At 40.8% G+C, this 12,933-nt stretch overlaps 1 protein-coding gene across 1 annotated transcript; it reads left to right on the top strand.

The window, feature by feature from the left end:
• On the top strand, positions 1-12,933 carry NKRF (NFKB repressing factor). The gene is made up of 3 exons (XM_061178674.1): positions 1-478; positions 9,611-9,732; positions 10,789-12,933. The coding sequence occupies exons 1-3, from the start codon at positions 213-215 to the stop codon at positions 12,744-12,746; spliced, it is 2,346 nt and encodes a 781-aa protein (XP_061034657.1). The 5' UTR covers positions 1-212; the 3' UTR covers positions 12,747-12,933.

Genomic DNA, 12,933 nt, shown 5'->3' with positions numbered 1-12,933 from the left:
GCAGCGGGCGTGCTCCCGAGTTGCCGGGACGCGAGCTCGTGCTCGCCTTTTCAGCGGTCGCCCGTCACGCACACACTCCAAGCCCCTGAGAGTTGGTCTTCGCGCCTCGGCGCGCCCCTCCTCACCCGGCCCCTCCCACCGACCCCCGTTCCCGCTCGCTCCTGGTAGCGAGTCTGCTTCATCCCTGGGGTCCCTGCTTGGGGGCGGAGAAGATGGCTGGCGGACGTCTGCTGTTGGGGGGCGACTTCCTGTCGCCGCCGCCGCTGCCCCCCCTCCCGCCGCCGCCGCTGCCGCCCCTCCCGCCGCCCCCGCCCGAGCCAGTGCTGGAGCAGTGGCGCTATAGCCACGAAAGTGACTGGCAGTGGGCTCTGCGGCGCAGCTTCATCTGTCGGCACCTGCACAGCTATCCCGGGGCTGCCCTAGACCAGCTCCTCGCGCTCTCCGCTGCCTGGACCAACCACGTTTTCCTGGGCTGCAGGTGAGGAAGGTGTGAGGGTCGGGTTAGGGACCCGGGTCGGGGGGGAATCGGCGATGAGGGTCGGGATAGGGACGGGGGGGCGGGTATGGATGAGGGCTTAGAGACTGGAGATTTGGAGGTGCTGGAGGACTCCAGAGGGCTCACTGTTGGCCTGGGGGGGTTGGCCGAGCTAGGTGGCAGGGGATGACATAACAGCTAGAAGGGTGCGGGGATCGCGGGAGCGGCCCCTCCAGGACCAGGGATGGAGATAAAGAAGCGCCTGGGAGAGGATTGTTGAGAGGTGGTCATTGTGATGGTGTTTTTGGAGGGCGTGGGAAATGACGAATAGAACCTCGGACCTGCGTAGGACCTTCCAGGGATGCGGTATCCGCAGAGAATATTCGACAGTCGGGGCTTCGAGGGTCTGTGGGGGGAGGGGAGGGGGACTCTGGTTCTAATTCTAGTCGCCTCCTGACTGGCCTCCCTTTCCATCCCCGTTAAATTAAACAACACCAGCCCCGCAGCTGGTTTGTACTGGCTTATTCTGGGGAGGCGGTTTGTGTGAGGTCTCTCAGCCGCAGGGCCCGCCTTTCTTGTAGATTTGCGCATAATGTGTCTGGACGCAAACAAAGAAATGGATATATCTACTGTAAAAAAGGATTGCCCTCATTCACCTTAATTGTGATCAGAAGGATTAACATTTGGCCTCTGGGTGAGGGTTTAGGTATGTGTCCCCTCCCCCCTCTTTCCTAGAACCTGGTGCGTGTTCTGAATAGGCCTCTTTGAAAGCTCTTTGCATTCAATGGAGACTGCGGTATGGTTCCAACGCATTTTTTTTTTTCTCAACAGACTACTTGGACCACTGTCCTACAGAACCCTCAAACAGGCCCTATACTAGACTAAGCATTCCTTTGATAGACTAAGAGGCTTCTTTTTTTGACACTCTTGCCTCACGGTGAATTTTTTATTAGGAAGGATGAGAAATTCTGGAAAATGATCAGATCAAATTCAGCCAGTTCAGTTTCAGGAATGACTGTAACAGATATAGATAAATAGGATTGTCTACTGTTAGTGCTTAATTGTTGAACATAGCATCCAGCGTGATACTTTGTTCTGCTTTCATAACACAAATGTGTTTTTTTCTGTCTTCTTTAGGTTAGTGTAATTTCTGCCTCCAGAGAGAATGATTATTTCACTGGAGGAACTGGCTACAACTGGGGAAGCCTCAGTAATTAATCAAGTCAGATAAATCTAATTGACCTTCACTTAATAATATTGTTCTGGCAGTAGAAAAGGTACCTTTATCCTGTAATCATAGATTTCCTTAATATCACGGAAGGCCATGGGGAATCTGAATCCTTAAAAAAAAGAAGTTACATAGGTGAGGAGAATAACCATCCTTTGTGTTAATGATAAATCTTACCTTCCCACAAGAATGTAAGCTCCTTTGGGGAAAGGGTTTTTGCTTTCTTGTTCACACCTTTATCCTCAGTGCCTAGAAGAGTGCCTTCTTCATAATAGCTGCTCAGTAAATATGTGTGGCATGAACAGATGAATACAGCTTTATAATGTACAAAATACTTAAAATATTTATGTATCTCATTTAATACAACAACCTTAGAAATTGAGTGGTGTCTCATTTTTACAGCTAAATCAATGGAAGCCAAGAAGTTAAGTGACTTTTCCAAGGTCCCATAGTTGGGGCTGGGACCCAAGTCTTCCGATGCTCTTTCCACTGAGACACAGCTGCTATAGGGAAGGATGGACCAGGAGTGAAAGCAAGTAACAGACATAAGTCATTATTATCTCTCAGGATTTCATCCCAAGAACAACAGCAGCCTTGAGCATGACTAGGGCATTAAAAACACGAACAGGGCCAGGGATAGTGTTAAAAGCTCAGGCATCCAGAGCATTTGTGTGTATAGTATATATCAACACATGTATTGTCATCATGTTGCATTGTAGTTAAGTCAATTCAATCAATACAAGAATTGCTATAACATTATCCAGTAGCTTAACTGAAGAGTAATGTTTGCATTGTACCTGACAACTTAGATATAGGAGAAATGGAAGAGGCAATAAAGACTCTTGGAATCTAGGGACCAAGTGCAGTCTTCCACTTTAGGCAGGCTTTATATTAGCTGTCATCTTCAGGTGGGTAAAATCTGTATTCCAGTACTTGTTAATGTCGATGTTGGCAGAGCTCTTGTTTTCTGGTCTATTCTTCTGTGACAGAAGACTCTTCTCTTCTCCCAAGGGAACTGTGGAGTACATGGTGACACAGCCCATTCTAATCTAAAGTTGTTAATTTGTTGTTCAAGGCTCATCCCTTGATTTACAGAACAGATTATAAACAGTAGCAAGAAGGTAACTCTTTGCCTTTTGTTTCCCACTCGCAGGACTTTCTGTGTTCTGATTTAGCTGGGGCTGAAATAACTCCTAGGTCAAGGACATCTTTGAAAACTCCTTGATCATAAGACCAAGCCAGGAGGAGCTCAAATGTGCAGGGAAGCAAACCATGTTTCATTCTTTTTGGTGATAGTGGCGATTGTCAGAGAACAAGTTTGAATATCTTCTTGACTATCTGTAACATGTTTCTCAGACTTAAGCAAGCATCAGAATCACCTGTTAGGCTTGTTAAAACACAAATTGCTGGGCTCCACTCCCAGAGTTTCTGATTCAGTAGGTGTGAGGTGGGACCCCAGAATTTGCATTTCTAACTAATTCCCAGATAATACTGTTGATCACAAAATGCTCATCCAGGGACTACACTATAAGAACCATTGCCTTATAGGATAAAATAAAGCAATGTTTTCCAGTCTGCTTTTTGATCATTTTTTCCCTCATAGTCTAGGCAATGAGGAAGCCCAAATAGCTGAAATTATTTCTCTTCACTTTTTCTTGTCTGCTTCATAAAAGTAAACAACCTGTCAAGATTGTTTTCTGTAGGCAGTTTCTAAGATACGTCTTGTGGCTAATGAAAAGTTAGTGCAGTCTTCTAATCAACTACGTCTACAGCACTGACATAATTGTTCATATGAATGCCTAGGGACCTCTGCAGTTTTTACTTAAAATTGTCAATAGTGTATGTATATTTAATAAAGCAGAATGTTTGGTTAACTGGAGCATTCAGTTTTCCAGTCATTCTCATCAGTAGTATTAGAAACAGAATCCTGGCCTAATTACCTTTGATGAGATATTAATTAATAGAGAAAATATACCCTAAAATGAAATCAGCTTTGCCACCTTGATTATTTGTCTCTTCCTTGTTGATTGAGATTGGTGTTTGGAAGGTAGATGCTGGCTGGGCTCATGTGAAACTAACCTCGCACATAGTAGGTAGAGTTTATCAGTCACCAGCTAATGAAGTATGAGTGGGAGCTTTCAAAAGATGTATCAATAATCTTGGTTTTATGTTATTCACTGACTATGTTAGGAGTCTTAAGAATAGTTTTGCATAAATAATTTTATACTTGGAAATCCTAATCTTTGCTTAGTTTTCAAACCTCAGCTTTTTTTTTTAATTTATTTTAATTTATTTTATTTATGGCTGTGTTGGGTCTTTGTTTCTGTGCGAGGGCTTTCTCTAGTTGTGGCAAGCGGGGGCCACTCTTCATCGCGGTGCGCGGGCCTCTCTATCGCGGCCTCTCGTTGTGAAGCACAGGCTCCAGACGCGCAGGCTCAGTAATTGTGGCTCACGGGCTTAGCTGCTCCGCGGCATGTGTGATCTTCCCAGACCAGAGCTCGAACCCGTGTCCCCTGCATTGGCAGGCAGATTCTCAACCACTGCGCCACCACGGAAGCCCCCAAACCTCAGCTTTTTTATTTGGACCTAGTAGAGCAGTTTAATAAATTAAAAAAAATTGAAAGCATCTATTACTGAATATTCATTAAATTTCAGGTGCCATTGTATATCATAAGTATACACCTATATGCACGTGTCTTTTTTCAAGAATGTAAGATTCATGAAGTCAGATGTCTTTGTCCATTAGACATCATCTTTTTGTATGCTAGGTATGGTGGGACAGTTGTGATTTCCTAAAGCTTGGAACATAATAAACTATCTTTGGAAACCTTAAAGACCTGCTGGGGCTTTTTGGTTTTCTTTTTTAAGCATTTACAACCAAATGGGTGAATTAACAGACTTAACTACATAATATGCATGCATCTTAAAATTACTCTATTAGACTTGCCTTGCTGACACTTTACATCATGGTCCCACCGTAAGATAGAGTACTATATAGCCATTAAAACTCCTGTGGTAATGACATGGAGAGAAAGTTTATGACATAGTAAATTAAGAAAAACAACACCCGCTCCCAGCAGATTACAAATCAACATAGATGATCTGATAGTGATTTTTTTTGCGGTGGTGGGGGGACGTGGTATGAGAAGCATAGAAAAAGGAATAAAAAGTAAACCCCAAAATGTTAGTGAAGTTATCAGTGGTTGGGTTTGTAGGTGCTTTTCTTGGTGGATTCTCTAAAATTTCTGGAGTAAAGGTGTTCCTTTTAAATCCACTACAAAAAAAAAAAATACACTATGGAAAACTGAGTAATGAAAGCTTTACTGCCTTGGCTTATTTCAAATTTGTGGAACAACTTCTTTATCCCTGGGTAGCTACTCTCTGGAGACTGAAATCCTAGTGGTCTTCATAGTAAAGATTAATGCAAAGATTAATATTTGCATTGTTCTTTGAATAGTCAAGTGTTAGGCACTATACGGTCTGTTCCATTATTTTTTCAGCTGGTTGGGCTTCTTCAGTATTATGACTTCCTAATAAAGGGCTGAGAAGATGACTGGGTTGGCAACTAACACAGAGGTTTATTTTTATAGCCTATGGGTGATGTTGAATTTTGTGGCAGATGTAATGAATAGAGAACAGTAAGTAGGTATAATCATAACTAACGCTGGAAGAAACCTGAGAGAAAAAGTGAATGTGAATGGAGTGGGCCCCAAATGCATCATTCATGCACACTGTATGGCATACATGCCATTTACAGTTGTATACCGTATTTGGAATCAGGCTATAATTTAAGGTCTGGAGAATTTTGACTGGAATTCAAGGTGAGTGGGTTGGTTGTAGTACCAATTTTGGTAGCAAGAGTGGCAATACCAGTTTAAGATTTGTAGACTTCATCTCACTTTCATAATCTTTTGTTTTCATCACCTTGGAAATTGGACTCCCAAGTCTTCATGAAAGTGATATATACAATGTATGACGTTTTAGGCGATGTTTTTTGATATTTAGGTTAGAGTAAATAAAAATAAAATTACTCTTGGCGTTTAAATACTGGTGTTAGTAGCAGCAGTTATCAGTGGGAAGTGTGGGTTACAACTGGGCTGGCTTCCAGGTAATCTGTCAGTGAAGGCCACCATGTCACTTCTCTGCTCTGCAAGGAAAGACATCTGAAGGGTGTGGAACCTATTGTGTTGAAAATGGAAAATGTTATCCTCCTTCAAGTTCAGAACCTATTCATGTAGAGGTGTGCTAGTCACTCATTTTCAGAACTTTCTTGGGGAATTCCCTGGCAGTCCAGTGGTCCCTGGTAGGCTGGGAAAGGCTCTGAAGGTAGGAAGGGTGAGTAGATCCCCATGATAACCAAAACTTCACTTGAGCCCATATTTTTGTTTCTCTGCAGGAAATTGATATTCTGTCAAGCTCCAATCTACTTCATAAAGGAGTCCTTTTAAAAATTGTATGTTTTAAAGCTTTTTATTATGGAAAAATCAAACACACAAAAATAGTTTAGTGGACACCCATGTGCCCATCACTCAGCTTCAGCAATTATCAAGTCTGTCGTGCTACCCTTCTCATTTCATCTTGCCCCCAGTTTTTTTGTGGGTGATAGTCTAGAGTATATTAAAGAAAATCTTGACATCATTTCTCCTGCAAATACTTTAGTATATATCTGTACCAGGTAGTTTTTCATAATACCATTATTCATACTCAACAAAATTAACAATAATTTCTTAAAATCATCCAATGCCTAGTCCATGTTTAATTTTCTGCATTTGTCTCAGGATACCTTTTTACAGTTGGTTTGATTCACAATCCAAACAAGGTCCACGCATATCTGGTTGATCTGTCTCCTTTAACCTATAACCATTCCCTCACCCTTTATTTCATGCTGTTTATTTGATGAAGAAATGGGCTGCCACATAGTGTTTCCTTCATTATGGATTTGGCTGGCTGTATTCTTTTTTTTTTTTTTTTAATATTTATTTATTTTGGCTGCACCAGCTCTTAGTTGCGTCATGCAGGATCTTCATTGCGGCATGTGGGATCTTTAGTTGCGGCATGCAGGCTCTTAGTTGCGGCATGCATGCGGGCTCTAGTTCCCCGACTAGGGCCCCCTGCATTGGGAGCGTGGAGTCTTACCCACTGGACCACCAGGGAAGTCCCTGGCTGGCTGCATGCTTGTGATGGTGTTCAACATGTTTCTAGGAGTTAAGGGCTTGTTAGGTTTGAGTTCAATTATTTGGTGGGAAGAACACTTTTTAGATCTTTGTCCTGTCATATCACATCAGGGACACAGGTCTGATTGTCCAATTTTTAGTGATATTAAGATTATAAAGTTCTCCACCAGCTTTTTTTAGTTGAAATTTTTATTGAAATAATTATAGATTCACCGGTAGTTGTAGGGAAATAACACAAAGCAATGCCCTGTACTCTTTACCCAGTTCCCCCCGGTGACAACATTTTGCAAAGTTATTGTATCATGTCATAACCAGGATAATGACCTTGTTACAATCCACTGATTCTACAGATTCCCCCAGTTTTACTAGTACTGGGGTGTGTGTGTGTGTGTATGTGTTGTGTGTGTTTAATTCTAGACAGTTTATCACGTGTAGGTTTGCATATCCACTACCACAGTCAAGATATTGAACAGTTCCAGTACCACAAGGATCCCTCACGTTGCCCTTTTAGAACCACATCCATCTCCCTCCCACTCATACACGATATTGTGTGTATCAGTAGTTTTTTCCTTTTTATTGCTGAGTAGTGTTCTGTGGTGTGTGGTACCAGAGTTTAACCACCTGTTGAAAGACATCTGGGCTGATTGCAGTTTTGGGCTGTTACAAATAAAGCTGTTTTGAACATTTGTGTACAGTTTTTTGTGTAAACATAAGCTTTTATTTCTCTGAGATAAATGCCCAAAAGTGCAGTTGCAAGATTGTGAGGTAATTGCATGTTTAATTTTATAAGAAACTTCCAAGTTGTTTTCCAGAGTGTCCATACCATTTTACATTCCCACTAGCAATGTATGGGTGATCCAGTTTTTCTGCATCCTTGTCAGCATTTAGTGTTGTCACTATTTTTCACTTTAGCCACTCTGATAGGTATGGAGTGATATCTCATTGTGGTTTTAAATTGCATTTCTTTGGTGGCTAATGATGTTGAACATCTTTTTGTGTGCTTATTTGCAATCTGTATATCCTCTTTGGTGAAATGTTCTGTTTATATCTTTTGTTCATTTATATGTATGTGTACACATATATATGTATATACACATATATGCACATTATATATATGTATATATCTTACTGTTGCATTTTGAGAGGTCTTTATACTAGATACTAATCTTTTGTCAAGTGTGTGGTTTGCAAATGTTTTCTTGCAGTCTGTAGCTTGTCTTTTCATCCTCTTCATGGGGTCTTTTGAGAACAAAAGTTTTTAATTTTGGTGAGGTCCATTTTATTAACTTTTTCTTTAATGGATCATGGTTTTGGTGTCAAGTGTAAGAACTCTTTGCCTAGCCCTAGATCTTGAAGATTTTGTCCTGTGTTTTTTGTAAAAGCTTTTTAGTTTCACATTTTACATTTCAGTTTGTGATGCGTTTCGAGTTAATTTTTGTGTAAGGTGTGAGGTTTAGGTTGAGGTTGTTTGTTTGGCTTAAGGATACCCACTTGGTCCAGCACCATTTGATGAAAAGGCTGTCCTTCCACCATTGGATTGCTTTTGCAGCTTTGTCAACAGTTGAGCACATTCGTATGGGTCTATTTCTAGGTTCTTCCCCATCAACTTTTCATCTGATAAGCTTAGCAGCCATTGATGATCACTTATTGTTGCATTATGGGTCGCAAAATGGTAGTAATCTATCATTCCTTCATTTATTAGCTGGAATGCTTCTGTAAAAGAGATTTTCCTCATCAACTCTCTAGATTCTCTGAGGTACAGTCTGTACAGGAAAATGCCAGATAAATGCTTGCTTTCTTTAACATTACCTGTTTTGGGAATAATGATTTGATTCCCTACCATCCTACAAAGGTGACCAATAATGAGTGTGAAAGTATTATTATGAACTAATGGATTTTTAAAATATTTGATGTGTTTCAATCCACTGTGGTTATTCTTACTGATACTCAAGTTGGCTCACTTCTGAGTCCATTTGACACAACCTCTGAGATCTTTGACAGCTTCCTTGTGTCCAGGCACAAAAATATCTCCCAGGTTCACCTTATACATTTCTTGCCCCAGACTTGGATCCAACCATTTCTCTCAGGACTCTGATTCCTCTTGGTGGGAAGTGATAGAAACCACAATCTGGATGTTAACAACCCATCCCTTATTATTTATTTATTTATTTATTTATTTGGTTGGTTGGTTGGTTGGTTGCACCAGGTCTGGTTTCAGCAGGCGGACTCCTTAGTTGCAGCACGTGGGCTCCTTAGTTTCGGACTCCTTAGTTGCGGCATGCATGTGGGATCTAGTTCCCTGAGCAGGGATCGAACCCAGGCCCCCTGCATTGGGAACGCAGAGTCTTATCCACTGCGCCGCCAGGGAAGTCCCACAACCCATCTCTTATTAACACTCTTAGTACTTCTGTAACTATATTAATGTAATTATTTACATATAATATGCATATATGATAAAGAAAAATTATGAGTTTATATGGATACTTTTAGTTCAAATTAAAGATAAGGTCTTCACCTAAATTTCTTGATTTTTATGTTTGTATGTCTTCTAATGATAGTAACATAATTACTCATTTGATACATAACTATTTTATGGCAGATTCTTCAGTTTTATAGCCAAGACACTCTGTTGGTAAAGTCCTGTGGGAGCAATTATAAGACGGGTCATCTGGAAACTTTTTCAAAAACTGCATTCTTATCTGTTTTAACTGTAGATTATATTAATTTTAATAGGTACAGCCCACGCTTGATGGAAAAAATTCTCCAAATGGCTGAAGGTATTGATATTGGGGAGATGCCTTCATATGATCTGATGCTGTCCAAAGGGCAAAAACGTCACCTCTCAACATGTGATGGTGAGTATACTTATTTCTGGAAGGTGGGATTTGAAGAAAGTGTGGCTTTTTTTTAATGATATGAGTGTGGTATATGATTTTAAATAACATTGGTAACTTTGGATCTTACACAAATGTAAAATTTTAACTTTTAGTTTATACATTTTTTTTAGGATGCTAAATAGAACTGAAAACTAAGAATACTGAACTCATACTATAATGCTATCCTTGAAGTCCTTGCCATGGAACCTCCCTTTAAATAGAACAACCTTATACTCTAGATCATTTGAGCATCTAAGTAACTAAATCCTCTTGGATGGGTCCAACGTGGACCAATTTTCTACTAAACAGTGTTATAGGGAGAAAGCTCTAGTGTCTGGTATAGCCTCAACAGAGTTCTTCCATAGCTTTAAATTTGATATCCTCCATAAATCATTAGTTTCCAGCTGTTTGTTCTAGAAATAAAATATAGCAAACACCTTTTTGTGCAGAATAAGTCAGAACTAAGATTTTGAAGTTGAAAACCTTTGGAATCTTTTGACAATTTTTTTTTATTTATTTGATTTTTTAGTCACAACTATGTAAAGCACCATCACAGAGTCAGTCACTTCTGGTACAAAAGAGAGGCTTTGTAAATGCCTCTGCTCGTCATCTCTGTTGCATTAGAGCCATCTGTTCCGTTTGCAGTCCTTAAGAAGGGAGCTTTTCAGTACAGGTGGTATGAGATCGTAGCGGAACAACCTCTTACTCGGTACACTTCACCTGTGCTTTAACTCATTAGATGCAGAAGCATCTACCAGTCATGCATGGTGGTGACCTGCATACTCGAGTCAATGGCATATTTTCTATCAAGTCTCTTCCCTTACACATGGAAAGACAGGGAGCATCCCTCCTTATGCTGGAATCTTACATTGATATTTGAGTCCCTTCACCTAAATGACCTGAAGTTTTTGTGATGGGAAGTATCTTGTACCAGCAATATAGTTTGCAAAAATAATATGGTTGGTACTATTTTCCTGCTTGGTTCTTTTGAAATATTCCTTTTTTAATGAATTGTAAATTTCACTCATTCTATAGGTCAAAGTCCTCCTAAAAAGCAAGCCGGTTCCAAATTCCATGTGAGACCTCGTTTTGAGCCTGTACATTTTGTAGCTAGTAGTTCAAAAGATGAAAGACAGGAAGATCCTTATGGCCCTCAAACAAAAGAGGTAAATGAACAAACACATTTTGCCAGCATGCCAAGAGACATCTACCAAGATTATACTCAAGACTCTTTCAGTATACAAGATGGAAATTCTCAGTATTGTGATTCATCAGGATTTATTTTCACAAAAGACCAGCCTGTAACAGCCAACATGTATTTTGACAGTGGAAACCCTGCCCCCAGCAGCACATCACAGCAGGCAAACTGCCAGTCAGCTCCTGAGCCTTCACCATCACAGACATTTCCTGAGTCAGTGGTAGCCGAGAAGCAGTATTTTATTGAAAAATTAACAGCAGCTATCTGGAAGAACCTTTCTAATCCAGAGATGACTTATGGATGTGATAAAATTAATTACACATATATGTTAACTCGTTGTATTCAGGCATGTAAGACAAATCCTGAATATATATACGCTCCTTTAAAAGAAATCCCTCCTGCTGACATCCCCAAAAATAAAAAACTTCTAACAGATGGTTATGCTTGTGAAGTTAGATGCCAAAATATCTACTTAACTACAGGTTATGCTGGCAGCAAGAATGGTTCCAGGGATCGAGCTACTGAGCTAGCTGTAAAACTCTTGCAGAAACGTATTGAAGTTAGGGTTGTCCGACGGAAATTCAAGCACACGATTGGAGAGGACCTTGTGGTGTGTCAGGTTGGCATGCCTTCATACGAATTTCCTCCAGCTCTGAAACCACCAGAAGAGCTGGTGGTGCTGGCTAAAGATGCTTCTGGGCAGCCGATTTTTAATGCTTCTGCCAAACACTGGACCAATTTTATCCTTACAGAAAATGCAAATGATGCAATTGGTATCCTTAACAATTCTGCCTCATACAACAAAATGTCTGTTGAATACAAATATGAGATGATGCCAAATCGTACATGGCGTTGTCGAGTGTTTTTGCAAGATCACTGCTTAGCTGAAGGTTATGGAACCAAAAAAACAAGTAAACATGCAGCTGCTGATGAGGCTTTGAAAATCCTTCAAAAAACACAGCCCACTTACCCATCTGTCAAAAGTTCACAATGCCAAACGGGCTCTTCACCCAGGGGATCTGGGAAGAAGAAAGATATAAAGGATCTCGTAGTTTATGAGAATTCTTCAAATCCTGTGTGCACGCTGAACGACACAGCTCAGTTTAATCGAATGACAGTTGAATATGTCTATGAAAGAATGACAGGACTCCGATGGAAATGCAAGGTGATTCTAGAGAGTGAAGTAATTGCAGAAGCAGTTGGAGTGAAGAAAACTGTCAAATATGAAGCTGCTGGGGAAGCTGTGAAAACCCTCAAAAAGACCCAGCCGACTGTCATTAACAACTTGAAGAAAGGAGCTATTGAAGATGTGATTTCAAGAAATGAAATTCAGGGTCGCTCAGCAGAGGAGGCTTACAAACAACAAATCAAAGAAGATAACATTGGAAATCAGCTGCTGAGAAAGATGGGTTGGACGGGTGGTGGCTTAGGTAAATCTGGTGAGGGCATTCGGGAGCCAATCTCTGTCAAAGAGCAGCATAAGCGGGAAGGGCTTGGTCTTGATGTAGAGCGGGTAAATAAAATTGCCAAGAGAGATATTGAACAGATCATCAGAAACTACGCCCGCTCGGAGAGCCACACGGATTTAACTTTCTCTACAGAGCTGACTAATGATGAGCGGAAGCAAATACATCAGATTGCCCAGAAGTATGGTCTTAAGAGTAAGTCTCATGGGGTGGGCCACGATAGGTACCTGGTGGTAGGTAGAAAAAGACGGAAGGAGGATTTACTAGACCAGCTCAAACAGGAAGGCCAAGTGGGGCATTACGAGCTTGTGATGCCTCAAGCAAATTGAGATCTTACTAATTTATTTTGTAAATGCCTAATGAGGCAGATTTGTGAATAAAAGAAATGCTACATGTTCTGGTTGCAGAGTATATTCATTCTTAAGATGTTTCACCTTGTTCATTTCATATAGTGCTTTATTAGATACTGGAACTTGAAGAATTCTGTCCACTTGTATTAGCTTAATCCAGCAGATA

Source organism: Eubalaena glacialis, chromosome X (genome assembly GCF_028564815.1).
Source record: "Eubalaena glacialis isolate mEubGla1 chromosome X, mEubGla1.1.hap2.+ XY, whole genome shotgun sequence".
In the NCBI taxonomy this organism is placed as follows: Eukaryota; Metazoa; Chordata; class Mammalia; order Artiodactyla; family Balaenidae; genus Eubalaena; species Eubalaena glacialis.
The sequence above is the reverse complement of the archived record's forward strand: the minus strand, read 5'-3'. Positions and strand labels throughout refer to the sequence as shown.

Coding starts and splice junctions, on each gene's coding strand:
- NKRF (XM_061178674.1), top strand. CDS start 213: ATGGCTGGCGGACGTCTGCTGTTGGGGGGCGACTTCCTGTCGCCGCCG. Junction 479..9,610: donor CACGTTTTCCTGGGCTGCAG/GTGAGGAAGGTG, acceptor TAATTTTAATAG/GTACAGCCCACGCTTGATGG. Junction 9,733..10,788: donor TCACCTCTCAACATGTGATG/GTGAGTATACTT, acceptor CTCATTCTATAG/GTCAAAGTCCTCCTAAAAAG.